Raw genomic sequence first — 19148 nt, 5'->3', positions numbered from 1 at the left:
TCCCCTAACAGCCCTGCGCGGCGGCCTTGCACGGGCAGGACCCCAGGGGCCCTGACACCTGACTGGGATCCCATCATGTCTACGCAGCACATCTTCCTTATCCATTCCTCAGCTGGTGAACATCTGGGCTGTTTCCATGCTGCAGCTCTTGTGGACGCTGCCACCATAAACACGGGAGTGCGTGTGCCCCTTTGAGTCACTATATCCATGTCCTTTGGGGTAAATCCCCAGCAGTGCAGTTGCAGGGTCGTAGGGCAGCTCTATTTTTACCTCCTTGAGGCCCCTCCACACAGTTTCCCGCAGCGGCTGCGCCAGGTCACGTCCCCGCCAACGGCGCAGAGGGCTCCCCTTGCTCCACATCCTCCCCAACACCTGTTGTTCCCTGACTTGTTAATGTTCCCGTTCTCGCTGCTGTGGGGGGGGGTCTCGTGGTGGGTTTGATTTGTGTTTCCCTGACGGCCAGGGACGCGGAGCATTTTCTTGTGTCTGTGGCCATGTGTACATCGTCTCGGGAGAAATGTCTGTTCATGCGTTTTGCCCATTTCTTGACTGGACTAAGTCAGCCTCTTCTTAAGCGGTATCATCCAGAAAGCCATTGGTCTAGTGCATAATCATCTTTTTCTAGCAAACATTAAAATAAACATTAGCTATTATCATTAAGGAATCTACGTCTGCGACCACCAAGTCATTGAATGTTCCAAAGAGGAGAAAATAGCACTTTGACACGGAGGCCAATCACATGGTATGATTTACTAGCCTTCTTCTTTTTTTTTTTTTTAATTTACTAGCATTCTTTCCCTGAGAGTCGTGACTTTATTTATAACCAAAAATATTTCTTTTTTTTTTTTTAGCGTGTGTCACTTTGTACACACTGTTCTACATACTTTTTCTTCTTTTTCTTCAATTTCTTCCAACTCTGTCTTGTAAGGCTCTAACCGTATCCCCCTTTTGAGGTAATAACCATCCTTCTCTCATGACGCGATACGAGGACGGAAGCTCTGAGCACAGCGCCCGGCGCGGAGTTAGAGCTGGGAGTCGTGCGTACCTCTTTGGTCCCCGTGGCTGTTTTCAGCTCAGCTGAATTTATCAAATCCTCGGGATCACAGAATTCTTAAATTCCTTGTGAGTGTGTGGTGTGGGTACAGTGGCTCACCGCCAGGAAAAACTGGCACATGCCTAATAAATGAATAAAGCCTGGGCAGTCGGGGAATAGTCAGGGGTAAAAAACAGAGACCAGGGTCAGAAGGATGTGTCTTTTTTTTTTTTTAAAAGATTTTATTTATTCATGAGAGACACAGAGAGAGAGAGGCAGAGGCACAGGCAGAGGGAGAAGCAGGCTCCATGCCGGGAGCCCGACGCAGGACTCGATCCCGGGTCTTCAGGATCACACCCCAGGCCAAAGGCAGGCGCTAAACCGCTGCGCCCCCCGGGCTGCCCAGGATGTGTCCTGATATTAATGCACATTGTTGTGAAGGAGTCTTTTGGTGACTGGCTTTGTCCAGGTGGTTTCTGAAGGGGTGTTGGGGAGTCTGTGTCCAGCCAGTCACCCCCCCCCGTTCGCGCCACCTCTCACAGGAGAAGAAAGAACTGAAGTTATCCCAGGACCTTAAAATCGTTGATTCCTAAGCTTGTCATTGGTCCCACCACCGGCTTGAAACATTGGAACAACTTTCCCAAAGAGCTTTTACGCCCTGGTCAAAACCCCGGAGGCTGAAGGCCCCAGGCCGAGCAGCGTGGCAGCGAGTGGGCCCCGTCCGCCCCAGGACCATGTGCCCCGCCTGGGCCGCAGCTCGGCAACCATATGGGAACGTGTTCTCTGGAAAGAAGCCAGGAATCTGGATTTTTATGTGCAAACTCTCAATTTCTAAACGTTGGCGCTGCTTTGTTGTTGTTGCTGTTTCAACTAATTCTCTGTGGGCCCATAAACCAGGTCTGCAGGCCGACTCCGCCCCCGCCCCCCACCCCCGGCTGCCAGTGTGAGTCTTGACTTAGAGTTTGCTTCCTTGACTTTAGAGTTCGTCCTTAGGTAAGAGTATTTTTCAATAACTTGGCCTAATGTGCATCCGTCCGTGTTCCTGGAGTGCCTGGCAGATTTTCCGTGTGGTGAGTGCAGCCCCGATGTCCCGACTCCGGATCCGAGACTGCCATGCTCCTCCGTGGGCGGCCGGGGAGCAGGTACCCGGGCCCCTAGGCCCCTGCCGTCGGTTGCGACCCGGCTGCCGCGGGTGATGCGGGGCCACGCGTGTCCGTGTTGCAGCAAGACCTGACTTGCGCCAGCTGACGGCGGCCTGGGCCTGGCCCGCGGGCAGCGATCAGCCTCCGCTCCGGCGGCGGGAGGGAGAATGTGGGGGCCTCGACCGTATCGTTGGGTTTCTCTCTGGTCTCACTGCTCAAACAGTAGCAGAGCACGCTCCTGTCCCGGTAGGCAGCCAGGCTCACCCTTCTGAGCCCTGGTCGCTGTCCGTGGGCGTCCGTGAGTCTCATACACCCTGCGAGGGGCACACGTACCAGCGTTCCCCTTACTGTAATATGCTGAGCACTTAGGCGGCAACACGACCTTCCGAATCGAACCTGCATGGCTGTAGGACGCTGCCTCCTGCTCACGTAACGCGGTTTGTCCGCTTCGGTGTTTGGGGCATTTTGTTTTCTCCATTTTCCATTTTTCAGCAAATAATACTAAATACCTCTGTACGCACATGCCTTTTATGTTGGGTTGCTTCCTTAGGATAAATGCCCTGGGTTACAATTATTGGTTTCAAAAGATAAATATTTTCTTAGGCTCCTTGTAAAGGATTGTAAGGCGGCTCTGGAAGAGCTCCAGCCACTGCCCAGAGCAGTCCCGGCTCCACGGTAGGCTTCGCTCTCGCGGGCCGCCGGGACCTGGAAGGGCTGAGCTCACGAGTCTCTCCATGCCCAGCCCCGCGTTGCTCTAGCGAACAGGAGTGGAAACACCGCTCCCCTCCGCATGTTCCTCGCGGTGGGGGGGATCACTAGGCGTGAATCTAACTCTCTGCGTAGACGGCCCTGGAGCAGGCTCCTAAGGCATAGGGGTAGACGCCCCCTCTGGGAGGCCATCCCTGTGCCTGGGCGCCACGCGCCCCTCTGCTCTGTGACCTCCCGGCGTAGCCACGGCCCCGACGACATCCAGCAGGCTTTGTCGCCGGTGTGACGCCAGCCCGCCCTCGCTGCCCCGTCCCTGGCCCCCGCACGCAGCAGCTGTTTGAGACACGCCGCCTGCATCACAGTCCTGCTGGTCCCCGTGCGGCGAGTCTGTTGCGCCCTGATGGTCAGCGGGCAGGAGGCTGCAGAGATGCCTGCCCTCCCGCAGGGCCCGGAATTAAGGCGGCCTTCGGGGACTTACACCGGCAAGACCCCAGCACAGTGAGGGGAGGGCTGCCCAGGGGTCACCGGAGGGACGGGACCTCACAGCAGGAGAGCTCGGCCCAAATTGTGATCCTGGCCTGACTGTTAGCGGAAACGACACCGCAGGCCCCTGTCTGAGTACAGGATGCGCTCGTGGGAGGCAGGACGTCGCCCCGAGTCTGCAAGGGACACAGTCAGTTGATGTTTACTGAGCATTGTTCAGGGACGGATCTGCTGGGCCCGAGGTCGCTGCACAGGCGGGTCTGGGAGGCCTTCGGGGCGCAGCACGGCCCGGCGAGCCGTCTCGCTCACCTCCCCTTGCTGACCACGCGCTCCCCCCCACCCCCCGGGCCCTGCTGCGCCTCACGTGGCCACACCCTGAAGCACCAGATCCCAGGGAGGCCTGCCCCGAGCAGGAGAGCAAGCCTACAAGGTCCTCTGTGTCCTTGAGCGTGACGAGCACGGGTCATCCTGGAGCGTGGTCCTGGGCTGTGTGGCCGGGACCGAGCCGGGTCGCCCGCCCATGGCCGCCTGGCATCAGGGTGGGTTGTAGGTGGTGCCAGCAGTGCCTTCTCCTGGGCGGGGGGCAGGCGAGGGGAGTGGGATGGCCGGAGCCCCTCCAAGGGCGTGGCCCATCCAGGGAGGGCGAGTGCCTGGGAGGAAGGTTCTGGCAGGTGGAAGGCGGGGCCGAGGCCGCCCCGCAGGTGCACAGCAGGTGCAGGTGTGCGGCAGGTGCAGGTGCGCGGCAGGTGCAGGTGCGCAGCCACAGAGAGGCGTGGAGCCCGAGGCCTGAGGCCCAGGAGAGGCGGGAGCTGGAGACCCGGAGGGGGGAAGCACGGGACGGCGGGGAGGCCGGGGCACACAGGTCAAGTTTGCGGGGTCCCCCGAGGGGGCCCCGTGACCCCCGCCCAGGGTCCCCACCGCAGCTGCACTGCAGGCCTGAGTGGGTGTCAGGAGCTGGGCCCGGAGCGCAGGCCACGGGGCCCCTGTGGAGGCAGAGCTGAGAGCACGATGCTCCCTGCGTAGCTGCCAGGAGTCCCCGCCGGGCGGGACCAAGAGCCACCAGCCAAGCGGGCGTCAGCCCCGTTCCAAGAGACCCCCAGACAGGGAGGCCTGCGCCCTGTGCTCCCCGTGTGCCCTGTGCTCCCCATGCTCCATGTGCTCCCTGTGTGGCCCGTGCTCCCCATGCACCCTGTGCTCCCCTTGTGCCCCATGTGGCCCGTGCTCCCCGTGCACCCCATGCGCCCTGTGCTCCCCTTGTGCCCCATGTGGCCCGTGCTCCCCGTGCACCCCATGGGCCCTGTGCTCCCCTTGTGCCCCATGTGGCCCGTGCTCCCCGTGCACCCCATGCGCCCTGTGCTCCCCTTGTGCCCCATGTGGCCCGTGCTCCCCGTGCACCCCATGGGCCCTGTGCTCCCCTTGTGCCCCATGTGGCCCGTGCTCCCCGTGCACCCCATGTGCCCTGTGCTCCCCTTGTGCCCCATGTGGCCCGTGCTCCCCGTGCACCCCATGCGCCCTGTGCTCCCCTTGTGCCTCATGTGGCCCGTGCTCCCCGTACACCCCATGTGCCCTGTGCTCCCCTTGTGCCCCATGCGGCTTGTGCTCCCCGTGCTCCCCGCCCGCACTGTGCCCTACGTGCACCCCGTGCTTCCCATGCCCCCCGTGCCCCCTGTGCTCCCCGCCCCACTGCCCACGGCCCTGCCGAGGCCTCTGGGCCCATGGAGGCAGCCTGGCCTCGCCTGCGACCACCCTGCCATCTAAGGAGCGTCCTCCCCAGGAGCCTGTGCACCTGGGCCGTGGCCCAGGATGCTTCCCTCTGTCTCCTCCACTGGTGGCCCCGCAGAGGGGAGCAGTGGGCGATTCCAGGGCACAGACAGGCTTTCAGGGTGTCCGGCCGGAGGAGCTGCCGGGAGGAGCGTCGCTCGGCAGCCGGTGCTTCTGGGGAGCCTGTGCTCCTTCTGACAGCATCTTCCCAGGTCCCTGGTTCCTGAGCTCCTCGCGGCCCTTGGTGGCCGTTCGTGGCGGCTGTTCCCGTGGCAGCCGGGCCTCGGCGGTCAGGGCCGGCCCTGAGGAGCTTGGCTCACTGCTCAGCCTCTCCACGGCTCCCTGGGGCGCCCATCCTGCAAATGAGGAAACTGAGGCTGGGCCGGCAGTCGGCGGGGTGTGCGAGGTCTGTTGAGTGGCAAGAGTGGGAGCGTCAGCTCTGTCCCCGCAGCTCCCTCTGTCCCCGCGTCCGAGCCTCGGCACAGCTCCTGGGATGGGGTCGCAAGTGCACCTGCAGGCCCCACAGCAATGCAGCCTGCACATCCAGGCTCCCGCGGCTCTCCCCTCACCCCAGGCCGCCAGGGACTTAGCCTCCTCTGCCTCGGCCCTGGTGGCTGCAGGTCCTGGTGCAGCGGGGACCTCTCCCCTCCCCTCCTCTCCCTCCCCCACTCCTCCCCCTCCCCTCCTGTCCTCCCCCTTCCCTCCCCACTCCTCTCCTACTGCCCTCCTCTGCCTCCTTCCCCCCTCCTCTCCTCCCCACGTCCTCCCCTCCCCTGGACTCGCTGGGCCCTCTGTCTGGCAGCCCAGATAGCAGCTCGGGCTGGGCTCGGGGTTGGCACGCACACCTCCTAGGACGGGGGACAGCTATCTGGCGTCGCCACATGCTCGAGGGCGGCCCCGGGCCGAGGCTGCAGGAGAGGTGCTGCTGAGGAAGGAGCACAAGCTCACGCTGAGGCGAGAAGCTGCCCTTGCAAACCCCTGGGGGCCCTGAGCTCCAGACAGGAGACACTTGCAGAGCGCTGTGCCCTCAGAGTCACCGCCGCCCTCTGACCCTGCAGCGTAGAGGCCCCCCCAGGGGACCGGGTGCCGGGTGGGGGCTCTGGGGACTGCACATGGGCCCTCGGCGCTGCTCCCCCAGCACCCGTCAGCCTCAGCCGCCCTCAGTGGGCCGGTGTCCCCGGGGGTCAGGGTCCTCCTCCCTCCAGGGCAGGTGTGTCCGGGCTCCAGCGTCATCACCGTGTCCGGGGCACGTGTCCAGGTGTCCTCACCATGTCGTGTGCTCCGTCGAGGGCTGTTCCCTGCTGTGCCATCGCCTGCACGGTCCCCACGTGGGGCCCTTGTGGCTGGCGTGGCCCCAACACCTCAAGGCGTGGCCTTGGCCACAGCTTTCAAGGGGCACGTCGACTAGCGTGGGATTCTGGAAGGCTCGTGGGCCCAGGGCGGCGGGGTCGGCGCAAGGAGCTGGGAGGGCACAGGCCTGTCTCCGGGGGCGGAAGGACGGCCCGCGGGGGGCACAGCCCTGCTCCCAGCCGCCCTCCGGCTCGCGGGACAGCCCGATTCTGGAGGTGGCTTTGCCATCATCTAGGCTCCTGGGCGGCGGCTGCCTGGCAGATGGGCAGCTGGGGGGGACCAGGCTTGGCAAGGCCCCCGCTGCCCTCCCCTGTGGCACACGGTCCCTCCTTGGGTGTCGGGGGCACGGGGCACAAGGTGTGGGGTCTGGAGACCCGGGATGAAGGCTGTTTGCGAGGGGAGGTGGAGAAGCAGGTCCAGAGCAGGGCCCTGCGTCCAGGAGGGGAATCGGGGGCAGGCGGGGTGCATGGGGGTCCTGCAACCGTCGGGGCCTGCCCTGTGCCAGCCCTGGAGGCAGATGGTGGGGAAACGGGCAGAGGTGCCCAGGACAGTCGTGCTTGGGGGACAGGAAGGCCGGAGACCGAGACGCCCCCGAGGACGTCTGGGGACGGGGTGGGGGGGACCGTCCTGCGGCGTCGGTGCCAGATCAGGGGCCTGTTGTGAGTTCTCCGGCTTCGCCTGGAATCCTGACGTTCCACGGAAGCACCTTCCCACCCGACGGTCGTGTTCAGGGGCGTGTGTCGCGCGGTGCCTCCGCCGACGGGCGGCACGGAGCCCTTGCACGCGGTAGCGGAGCCAGAGATGCGCGTCCTCTGACATCCTTCCCCAGAACCTTCTGGCTGAAGGCGAGCTCCCGGTCGTTGGGGGCGGGCTGCACCTTTCCACGCCCCACAGACGCTGCAGGGGCACACGCCTGGGGACACAGCGTCCTGCCCCCTCCCAGTTAGGGGCTTGCACACGTGTAACGTCCCCGGCTCCAGGAGCTGCCCGGGCCGACCGCCCTCCCGCCACACGCATCGTCCTTGCAGGGCCCCGGTGCAGCCCACGCGGCACCCGCCGTGGTCGCGGTTTACCCATGTGCGCGTCTGGAGCTTAAGCCAGCACGCGGGGCAGCTCTGAGGCTGGGAAAGGAAGGACGTGGAGCCCGGGAAGCAGGAAGAGACCAATGAGCAGACTCCAGCGGGCAATAGAGCAGACAGACCGACGGTTGCCAGAGGCAAGTGGGGGGGCGGCAGGAGATGCAGGCGCCCGGGTGTGGGGGGTGGAGGGCACGGCGCAGGGGACACAGGCCAGGATCCCGCCAGAGCCTGTGCGGGGACACCCGCGGCCTGCAGACCGGCCGAAGCTACGGCTGCTCCTGAAACCAGCGGGCGCCCCGTGCCAGCCACGTCCCAACTCGGAAATCAGAAGGGAAAGGAACAGAAACGGAGCACCCGGGTGGTTCTCCCTGTCTAGGGCCGAGGCGGCCGAGGCCCAGGAGGAGGACAGGAGCAGAGCTCACGGGGAGGCCGGCCCCGTGCCCGGGTCGCCCCACTGCGCCCGGAGCCCTGCGGGACCTGCCCGGGTGCGCTCCTGTGGGCAGCTTGGGCGGGAGGCCTGCAGCCGGGCGCCCACGAGGGGTGGCTCGGGCTCCTGGAGGGCAGCGGACGAGGAGCCGGCCTCCAGGCGCCCTGCGGCTCCTGCCTCCGCTCGGTCCGCCTCTGAAGTCAGCTGTGCTCCATGTCGGAGACACCGTCATTACCGGGGCCTCACGTCCCAGGCGGAAGCAAGGAAGCACGTGTGGTTACCGAAAGCGGAAGAGGGGAAGCTCCCGACTGGCCGAGGAGATAGGAGTCTTCCCACGCGAGCGCCCCGAGGACGGACGGGCGCTAGCACCGGCTCAGCCTCTGGAACTCCTGCTGGGCCACAGGCAGCTCCGTGCGTGCCGCGTCCTGCGGTCCCCCTCCCGAGCGTGACCCCGGCTTCATTAAGGGCCAGGAAGGGTCACGGGCTTTACGAGGAAGCGTCTGCACAGGGGAGAGGTGTTCATGTTGCCGGTGAACGATGATTTGCTCGGGAGCGTCAGCCACGCCCCGGGCACCGGGGGAGCAGCGCCTCCCCTCCAGCTCAGGCCCCGACCCGCACAGGCCGGGGCGCCCGGGGTACCCGTTTCCTTCCCATTACTTCGCCGTACCCGTGCCGACAGGGAGGAATCACCAGGCCAGGGGCCGGGCAGGAGCTGCTCTGGAAGCCAGGGGTCGCGGCGACCTCGACCCAAGGCCCGCCGCCGCCCCTGCCCTAAGGACGGGGAAGACTGCACACACCAGGGCTGGGTTTGGGGACCGCGCCCCAGACACGGACGCCGTTGTGTAGTGTTGGGTCACGGCCCGCGGATGCTCAGTGAGGCTCCCTACGGACACGCACTTGGAGCCCAAGCTGAACGCTGAGCTGCTCCGACTCAGCCTCTTGGTGCAGCAGATACTGCGTCTGGGGAAGGAGCACGTGAAGAGCCCTTTTGTGACGTGACACGATCCCCTTACATGGGGCTCGGGCCCTCTCCACCCACCTAGGTCTCCGCAGACCCTTGAGTCACTGTTTCTTTGGGAAAGAATTTCAGGCCGTCACCTGCTGCCGGCAGGGGGGGGGTGCGGGGGGGGGGGGTGACTTCCTCCACTTAACAGGCCTGATCTGGCGGAGGAAGTGCTGGATGCCGAGGGACCCCGTCTCCACCCTTTAATGACAGCTCATCTCTCGTGGAAATCGCCATCATGTGCGGACCGTGAGGTCCTAGGATCATAGGGTCTTACTTTTGACTTCTCAAGCACGCGCCGAGGAAGAAGGGATCCCGCATGCCCGTCCCCGACGCCGCAGCCAGGCCTGCTCGCCGTCCTCTCGCCCTCTCCCCGCCCGGCTAGTTTCCGTCGCCGAGGACTGGCTGCGCCTCGGACGTCCTGCGCCCAGAATCAACGGCGCCTGCGCCCGAGCCTGGCTTCCTTTGCTCCGTGTGATGCCTGCAGGTTGGCCCACGAGGTCTGCGTGCGGCTCTGCTCGGTGGCCCTTTGTCCCCAACCTATGGGCGGGCTCCTGGGCTGAGCCGCTGGCCGCCCTCCCCCCTGCGTCTCCTCCCCTGTACCTGCCGGGCCTCCGGGCCTCATCCCAGAGCTCCGGCCTCAGCCCCGGCCCTCGGGCCCTTGTAACCCCCCAGCCCCGCCCCCGCGGCCTCGGCGCCCCTCACTTGCTCACCCTCCTCCTCCTCCTCTGCTGTTCTCTCATATTCCCTGTGCCTGGTGCTGCTGCTCAGAAACCCTTGGGGCCTCCCCCCTCACAGGACGGTCAGCGCAAGCCCAGGGCTGCCCCTCGGGACTTGCCCTCCAGCCCGCCCCCCCCCAGCACCTTGCACCCAGTGCCACCCCTTGGGACCCGCCTGCCCCCCCAGCACCCATACCCAGTGCCACCCCCTCAATACCTGCTATGCAGCCCAGCACCCCATACCCAGTGCCGCCCCCTGGGACCCGCCGTGCACCCGCCCCCCCAGGACCCATACCCAGTGCGTGGTCTCAAGAATTAGGGGGAGGGACACGCAGCGCCCAGGGCCATGAGGGCATCACTCACCGAAGACAGGGCCTGGGAAAGAGGGTGGGCACAGGCAGCAGGCGTCGCCGGCTCCTCCGGGGTCCTGGTGAAGCAGCAGCGCTCCGTGTGCGGGGACCTTCAGCGGCTTCCCCCCAAGGCTGGGAGTCGTGGGTCACGGAGCCGGAGCCTCATCTGCCATGAAGGCCCTCGGGTCAGGCAGGAGCCCAGGACCTGACGTAGGCTCTTCGGTTTCCTCGCTCCAACAGCCCCGCCCGAGGGACCCCTGTCGTCCCGTCCCAGCTCAGACGCTCACGCCCGAGTTTGGAGAAGTGACGGCAGCGGGTCACAGCAGGGCGAGCCAGGCGCCGCCGGACCTGATGGTCACAGCCCCAACCACGCCGCTGCCTCTGTCCTGCGGGACGAAGCCCCCGAAAACCGAGTCCGAGGAAGGAACAGGAGCCGTAGAAAGGCTCCTCAGGGGACAAGGACAGGATGGGCCAGCGGCACCAAGAGGAGGCACTTCCCAGAAGGAAGGGCTGCTCGGAAACCCGCCTAACCCTGTGCAGCGGGGAGCCCGCGGGGCCGTCAGCGCTGATGTCGGGTGCTTGGCCCTGCAAGTCCGGGTCGTGGGAGCAGTCGGCAGTTCCCGGGCCTGGTTCACAGCGTTGAAGGCTGAGTATGGGTGGGAAGAGCCGTTCTTTCACGCGGACGCGTTTTAATTCCCGAGCAAACGCACACATGGGTAGAACCACCAGGCAAGACTGAGCATCGTATTGGCGTTTCTCTCGGAACCGACTCGGAATCACCGAGGAAGCTTTTTGGGTTGTTTTTTAGATTTTGTTTACTTGAGAGAGAGCACGAGGAGGTGCTGAGGAAGAAGCAGCTCCCCCTGAGCAGGGAGCCCGACACGGGGCTCAAACCCAGGACCCCGGGGTCACGACCTGAGCAGAAGGCAGATGCTTCACCGGCGGAGCCCCCCGGCACCCCACATGGGAAGGCTTAACACGGACTCCTGGGTCCTGCCACAGACCAACTGGATCAGACTTTTCCTTATAACAAGTGCCCCAGATGCTGCAGACACACAGGGGAGGTAGGAACCCTCTACTCAGGCTCTGCAGCCGTCTCCAGGTTTATTAGCCAGACGGGCTCACTCTCGTGGCTTCCTGCGGCTTCTCAGGGACGTGGGGTCATCCTGCGTCTTACCTAGAACCAGTTCTCCTTCCCTCGGGCCTTCTCCCCAGGCCGCTGGATCCGGCCGCTGTGGCTGAGCAGTGACGACCTCGTGCCTGAGCAGCAGGCCCCACGTGGAGTGCTCCCTGCCGCCTCCCGGTCCTCCGCGTGTTTCTGACGGTCAGAGGCAGGCCCTGTCGGCGGTGAAGAGAACGGCCCCGGGAGTCAGGGGGCCCCGGTCCACCCCGCCACGGGCATCGGCATGGCCTTTGGCAAGACCCCTGTGACCTGCATCTCATCTGTGAAACCGAAACGGGAACAGAGCTCCTCTCTGAGAGGATTAAACGAAAGGATCCACGGAATTCGCTTACTGCGTACACGGGGGTAGTGGTCAGGAATCATCGTGACAGCAGCATCGCCGTCCAGGGTCGTCATCAGGACTCGAGAACATGTGCGTGGGCAGCAGGCGGCATGAGCCCCTCCACGGTACCGGCGGGGCTGCGAGCGTCTGCAGGTGTAAAACCTGCTACCTGGTTGCTCCTAAGGGGTTTTATTATTTGACAGGGAGGGAGGGAGGAGCAGGCTCCGCAGCAGGGGCCGCCTGGGGCTGCATCCCAGGACCCCGGGGCCGCGCCCGGAGCTGAAGGCCGAGGCTCCACCGCGGAGCCCCCGGAGCACGACCCTGAGAGGACTTCGAGGTCTTGAGAGACGGTTGTTCGCTGTCCTCCCTGTGCCGACCCTGGGCCCACAGAGCCCGGCAACAGCGCCGCTCGCCCAGCGCCCACCCTTCCCCGCCCCGCCTCTCTCTTCCCCCTCGGCCCGGCCCTTGTTCCTTGTGCCCTTTGCTCTCAGAGCCGTGCGGAGGAGGGCAGGACGTGCCGCTCACAGGCCATGCTTGCTCTTGCCGCCATGGGCTGTGCTCACGGGCAGGAGGCAGCGTCAGGTCCCACGTCCCTGTTGTCAAGTCTCGGGCTCCGGGGCGTTGGGCAGAAACAACAAGGTCACCTCTCAGCAGCCTGACATCCTGCAGCCGTCGGCGTCCCTTCACAACAAGCACAATGCGCTTCACGGGGGCCGGGGAGCTTGTGCAACCAGCGCGGGGGCTGCGGGGCTGCAGGGGCTGCAGGGGCAGGAGCGGGGGCTGTGGGGGCTGCAGGGGCAGGGGCTGACTTCCAGCAAGAGCACGGCCGGGCCGGAGCAGCAGGGCGCCGGGAATCCCAAGGCTGCTGCACCTACTTTGTCAGCAGCCTGAGCTCTTGACGGACGCCAGGATGCCCCTGCCCCCCAGTCCCCAGGGCACAGCCAACGGTGAGCTAGGCCCCAAGTCCTGGCTGTTCCTCACGCTGCCCAGATCCCGACCCGTGCACCCCTGGGGACCCCTAGTTGGGGGAGAGCCTCGGTGCCTCCATTGGCCTGAGCTGCCATCACAAAGCCCCACAGACCCGAGTGGCTGCAAGGCCAGAATATCCGGGAGGCGAGCCGTCTGCAGTCAGGCAGCGACAGGGCCCGTGCCCACGTGCTCTTCCCTCCGTGCCCACGGTCTTCTCGTGAGGATTCCGGTCGGATGGGATCGGCGCCCAGCCTACTGAGCTCATCCCACAGGATCGTACCCCTAAAATCCCTCTCCCCAATGGCAGCTGGGTTGCTGGGGGGTTAGAACCTCGACGTGTCACTGTGGGGGAGGCACGCTGGAGCTGATGACACGGGGGGCGGTGTTGTCTGCACAGCGCTGGGCTCGGGGCATGGCAGGGGAGGGCGGGGTAGCCCGGTACTGGGTGCGGGGCCACAGGGTGCTGAGAGCCCATCCAGGGGACGTGACCAGAGGGTGTAGGTGCTCACGCTCAGCACAAGTAGCCTTTGCATTTATTGTTCTCACACGCTCATTTTATCTGATGCTCTCAACAGCCCTTTGAAATAGAAAAATACTATCATCCCTGTTTTTCCCGTGAGAAATCTGAGGCTTACGTAGGTCTTGAGTCCCTCCCCGGGCCCTGGCGCCCCGGCGCTCGGTGGTGGCAAGGGCAGGAGTGAGCTCTGGTCCCGACCTAGGCCTTGAGGACGTCCCTGGAACGAAGTGTCCGAGGCACAGCACGAAGGCCGTGGGACAGGTTACGCTGGAGGGACGCGCAAGTGTGCCCGCAAATGTGAAAGCAGCAGCAGCCACGCAGATCCAGCCTGGTTCTGCAAGATTTTCTCATTTTTCCAGAAATCTTTCTTCATCTTAAAGTGAAATATCTTTCAAGTTAAAACACACACATGTGCGCACACCTGCATGCACACACATGCACACACGCACATGGACACGCATGCACATGTGTGCACACACGTGCACACATATGCAGACGTGCACCACGCACACCTATACATGCACGCACATGGACACATGCAGACACACATGTACACACATATGCACATGCACACGGACACACGCACACATGCATGTGTGCACACACATGCAGACGCACACCTGTACATGCACACACGTGCAAACACATGCATGCACACGGACACACATACATGCATGTTGCACACATGCACGTGCACACGCTTGCATTAACCCTGTGCAGGGCCCAACCAAACACGTCTGCCCTCAGCCTGTAGGCTCTGGCTGAAGCTAAGTGTGCACGGGGTGAAATGCGTGTTCCTGGACGGCTCACGGACCCCGTCTCCGGCCGTGTTAGAAAGATGCCGCTGCCGGATCGGGTTGCCGTGAATCCTCGTCTGCCAGGGAACCTTGGGGCCTGCGATCATTAAATAGCCGTGTGCACGGGGCACAGCCCTGCGCCCACGCTCCTGGCGGCACTCCCAGGCACCCCGTGAGGTAGGGCTGCTGCCTGCACCACTGCCACGGACGGGGGGACGACGAGGACAGGGAGGCGTTGACGGCAGAGGCGGAGTGACAAGGTCGCGGAGTTTTTATCAAACTGGGGTCCGTGCAGACCTTTGCGCCTCTGGGGCAGGGACAGCGCTAGTGGCCCAGGGTCTCCGGATGCTGACCTCAGCCCTGCCTCCCCGCGACACCCAGAACATGTTGCTCAGCTCATGGAAAGGACAGGGGACGTCTGCTGTTCAGGGCACTAGACAAACAGACGCTTTCCGCAGCAGAAGGGGTGTTGCACAGACGCCGGGCACTCAGCAAGCCCAGGACTCCAGGTCGTCGGTGTCAGGGTCACCCTCGCCCCGAGTGAGTCCGATGAACGGGAGCTGCACCCTTCTCTGGGCGGCGGAGCATGGCTGCTGCAGGGAGAGGCCTACAGGCTGGTTCCGGGCTTAGGAGCCGCGGGAGCCGGGAGCCAGCGTCTTGAACTTCAGGGGCCTCATCCCTAAGGTGAGGGTGAAACCATAATCCACCCTCCAGGGCAGGGCGTGGCTTCACGGGCTCCCGCACGAAGGCAGCATGTGCACCGGAGGCTCCGTGCAGACGCCAGGCGGTCGTTGCCTCGGAAGCTCTTCTCCAAGAGGAGAGCGAGCCTGTTATCCAGCTGGTGGCCCGGACGCCAGCCAGACATCCTTGCCCCCAGGGAAGAGCAGAGCACCCCCTCGGGAGGCTCAGACGGGCGGGGGGTGCTGCAGGCCGGGAGGAAGTGCTCCGCGGGACACCCCCCCCCCCCCCCCCCCGGCAGGTATTCCTGCAAACAGAGCCTGACGGTGAGCAGTTTGCTCAGAGCCACGCGGGGGGACAGGGGTGGCCCTGGCCGGTGCCTGGGAAGTGGGGGAACAGCGGCAGGACAGCTGCCTCGGGCCTGGGAGCCCGCGTGCCCTGGAGGCGAGGAGGGTGCTGCGCGCTGTTCTCACGCCACAGGGACATTAGAGTCCTCAGGCTACAGCCCGGGAGGCAGGCCCTGCCCAGGGGAATCCTGCTCACATTCTGGAGGCAGGACCAGTGCTCAGGGGGCAGGGGGCGTGGGGTGAGCTGTGGGAGGAGGGCAGGGTGGCGCCAGGGGCCCCGGGAGTGGATGTGGCCGCTGAGGAGCCGGGGGAGTGGGGGGTCGAGGGGGCAGGACGTGGCCACCGTCGGGAGGGGGGGCCGAGGGGGTGGCCTCCTGTCTTGCAGCCTCTGCGGCCCCAGCTCACAACCCTCCTGTGGCCTCCGGAGTGCGGGGTCAGCCCAGGTCCCCGCCAGCGCCTGGGGCACAGACACTGAGTCCAGCTGGTGGGGGAGGCCCCTTGCATCCACCTGCTCCCGTGGGTCCTCAGGCCGCCACCCTGGGGTCTGGCCGGCTGGCATCCCCCAGACACGGGGGCACCTGCCCCCCCCCAGCCTGCCTGTGGTACCCACCCCTGGACGGGCTCACGGCCCCGGAGGTCCCCTCGAGCCCTTCCCAGGTGGCTGGGGACAGAGCAGGAGAGCAGCCTGACCCCAGGGCCCAGGCCATGGAGGAGTGTCGTCAGCCACAGCCCCAACGAGGCCACTGGAGGGGGGTGGGGGGAGTTAGAACTCCCTGCCGCTCCACGGATCCCCTTCGACGTTTGCAGGGCGTCCATCACCGACAGTCTGAGCGGAAAGGTCCCCACTTTTTCTTGAACACACACTTCCCCATCGGCCTAGCATTCCTCACGCGGCTGCAAACCTCGATATTGCCTAAAAACGCACCCTTTGTGCAAAGTTCCGCGGAGGTGCCCTCCCTCGCCACTCCCTGGTGCCGGGGCTTGAATCCACGTAGTAGTTGGGTGAAGGAGTCAAAATGAGATAAAAGTCAAACCCTCCGTTAAGGTGCAGAGCAGGGATATTAGACCACGGGTAACGGGGCCTGGCTTGCGGACGCTCGCAGCCGCCGCAGGCCCCTAACTACCCCCGATGTTTGTGTTTCCTCTTAGAAGATTCTAGAAGAGGCTCCGTCGTGCCGTATGTTGGGGTGCATGGATTAGATGCCTTGTGCTGCAAGATTCACGGAGGAGCTCCAAGGGGAGGGCCTTCTAGTAACCACCTCCCAGAGCCCGCGACGACTGGGGAGGTGCACCCTTTCCCCCTTGGAAACGGAGGCTTTGGGACCGTCTAAACAGTTGTGGTCTTTTCAGGTTTCAGGTAGAAACAAGGGTTGAAGATGTCCAGCAAAACAGCAAGCACCAACAACATCGCCCAGGCACGGAGAACGGTGCAACAGCTGAGAATGGAGGCCTCCATCGAGAGAATAAAGGTGAGAAGCCGGCGGGGCCGAGGTCCCTCTGCTCTGCAGACGCTGGGCCACGATTCAGGGAAGGTAATGCCCTGTAGGGCAGCTTGGGCTCGGGATCCTCCCAGGCCATGCGGGGAGTCTCCCAAAGCCCTGGGCAGCCAAAGGGTCGGAGTTAAGCCTGTTTGGACGGAAAAACCTAAAACCCAGGACGGGCACCTGCTTCCCTGAACGAGCACCGTCAGGTCCCGTGATCTGTGTTCCGCCTTGGGACGGGCGTCCGGGTGGGCTGTCTGGACACCCTTGTCGTACCTCTGGAGTCCGCTGAGCGCCCAGAGTGATCGGTGCGGGTGAGGTAGCCGTGGGCAGCGAGCCGACGCGCACGGCCTCCTTTGTGAAGGGCGCGCTGCCTTTTAAATGCGTGTAGACTATTTTAAGGACACGTTCTGCACCCAGGGGCAGTAGTGCCAGCCTTCGATGAGCTCTGGAAGAAACGGGAAGGCATTTATAAGGTCGCCTGGCTGCGCAGCCCTTGCCCCCCAAATCTCAAGTGGGAACGCAGCATTGCACGCCCTGGAATGTCGTGACGAATGCTGTTTCCTAGAGACTGAAGCAGTCACCTGATACATTCCTCTGGGCCTGGGGAGAGTCACCTGTCTCCAAAACAGGAGGCTGCCTGTGCTGTTGACAGGCCCCAGCTGCCCCGTGCTCCTTGCCTGGAGGCTCTGGGCTGACGATTCTGTGGGATATCCCACCCAGCCATGGCATTTTCCATTTTTAACTCCTGCCAGAGGAAGGCACGGAGTCCTCCCGCTCGGGTTTGGTCTCTCCTTTTTATTTTCCCAAGCTCAGGGTTTAACAGTGACTGTCGAAGCTCTTCTAGAACTTGACTCCCTCCCTCCCTCCCTCCCTCTCTCTCTCTCTCTCTCTCTCTCTCTCTCAAGAGTATTGACTCCAAGCCAGGAATCCAGTTCCTGAACTCCGTTCTGCATTCCAGTCCTGTATCAAATACAAACTAAGACACAGCGTCCCCCGATTCACGTATACGTCCCCTCTCCCCACCCTCTGAGACATTTCAAGTCTATGGATAGTCCGTTGTAGCAACAAACACCCATATGCTCTTTGCCAAGATTCATCAATGATTAACAGTTCGACACACATGCTTTCTCTGTCTACACCCACATAACACACATCCTCTAAACAAACCAGTTGGAAAAAAAAATTTAAAAAAAGATAAACCAGTTGGAAGTCGTTCGCAGACATGGTCACTCTTCCCCCTTGATTACTTCAGCACCTGGCTCCTAACACAAGGGCATCCTTCTTCACGGCCACAGTACAACGATGACATTTAGGATCCTCTGATAACCCAGCACACAGTCCGTTTTGGAAGGATCCAGGCCGCGTGTTTTGCAGAAGGGTCCTCACTTTGGATACCACCTGTGTGCGATGATCCGATTCCCGTTACTTGTCTTGGCAGGAATACGTGCCAGCTGGGGGGACGTCCTCTGTGCTCACCCCAGGAGACACGTGATGTCCTTTTGTCTGACCTTGAAGTCTGATCACTCAAGGCCAGAGCTGCCAGATTTGTCCATTTATGAGCCTCTTCCCCTTACTAACGAACAAGTAATAGAGGAGAACGAGGCTGACTCTCAAAGTATCACCCCCACCGTCTTCCACCCAATGGGCCAGGATTCAACTCTACTTTTTTTTTTTTTTTTGGTGTTCAATTTGCCAACATATAGAATAACACCCAGTGCCCGTCCCATCAAGTGCCCCCCTCAACTCTACTTTTAATGTCTGTTTGCTTTGGTTTTTTTCTACACGTCAGGTTTCAAAGGCATCAGCGGACCTCATGTCCTACTGTGAGGAGCACGCCAGGAGCGACCCTTTGCTGATAGGGATACCGACCTCAGAAAACCCTTTCAAGGATAAAAAAACTTGCATCATCCTATAGAGGAACAGAGAAAGGGCTCCTCGCCTCTCCTCAACAAAGCAAATTATGAGCAGCTCCTTGGAAGAAATTTACCTTCAGCTTATCTGGTAACCACTGCTAATAACTAAAATACTCTAACTTGGAATAATCGACTCCGACGTCTTTATTTTTCCAAGTTGCCTTTTCTTTAAAACACCTTTTTCTGATTTAATACGGAATAACGGTCTTCTTTTCCACCCGGTAACTATGGTGTCCTCTTGGGTTACTGCTTAAGAAAAGTTGGTTTGGGCCATTTCGAAAAAAAAAAAAAAAAAAAAAAAAAAAAAAAAAAAAAAAAAAAAAAAAACAGTGCTAACTTAAGTCCTAAAGCCTTTACATCATCCTGGGGTTGTGCCGACCTGCACCGCGTCCCCGGGTGAGGAGCGCCGTGTGTAAGTCTTTGTATATACACGTCTCAAGGCTTATTCCTTGTTAAAACGTCTCTCAGTTCCTCGGCTCCAGAAGCCACGCCTGTGCCCTGTCGTATGTACGTGGTTCCCGAACAAAAAGTAAACGTCCTAAGGTCGGAGCCACTGTAACTGAGTGAGGAAGACTCCGTGCTGACCTCTTAGGCTCATCACCTGCACCAAGTAAAATTAAAAACCGAACTACAGGCCCTCCTCTGAGGTTTCCCCAAGGGAGCCTTTGGGCTTCAGCGATCGCGGGTCTTGAAAAGGGGAAGAGGCCCCGGGCAGGACTGTGGGCAGCTGTTCCCCGGGGGCTCGTGTTCTCTGCAGTGAGGGGGACGTGCCCTGCAGGGGAAGGTCCGCCTTGATGCTTAAAGTAAAGGAGGATCCATGGGAGCCCGGGCGCAGAGAGAGCGAGAATGTGTCAAAGCCGTGTGCTTTCCTTAGCCAAACTTT

The 19148-nt window shown here is 62.4% G+C and overlaps 1 protein-coding gene across 2 annotated transcripts in view; it reads left to right on the top strand.

Annotated features, from left to right (window-relative positions):
• GNG12 (G protein subunit gamma 12) overlaps window positions 1-18391 on the top strand; it is a 79633-nt gene extending 61242 nt beyond the window's left edge. For both annotated transcript variants that reach the window (XM_041747152.1, XM_041747151.1), the window contains 2 exons: window positions 16219-16337; window positions 18142-18391. In XM_041747152.1, the coding sequence (XP_041603086.1) occupies window positions 16245-16337; window positions 18142-18267 (219 nt within the window). In that variant the 5' untranslated portion in view covers window positions 16219-16244 and the 3' untranslated portion in view covers window positions 18268-18391. The remainder of the gene's footprint in view (window positions 1-16218; window positions 16338-18141) is intronic.
• Window positions 18392-19148: the final 757 nt, after the last annotated feature.

The sequence above is a fragment of the Vulpes lagopus genome, chromosome 3 (genome assembly GCF_018345385.1).
Source record: "Vulpes lagopus strain Blue_001 chromosome 3, ASM1834538v1, whole genome shotgun sequence".
NCBI lineage: Eukaryota > Metazoa > Chordata > Mammalia > Carnivora > Canidae > Vulpes > Vulpes lagopus.
This window is presented reverse-complemented; position numbering and strand designations above follow the sequence as displayed.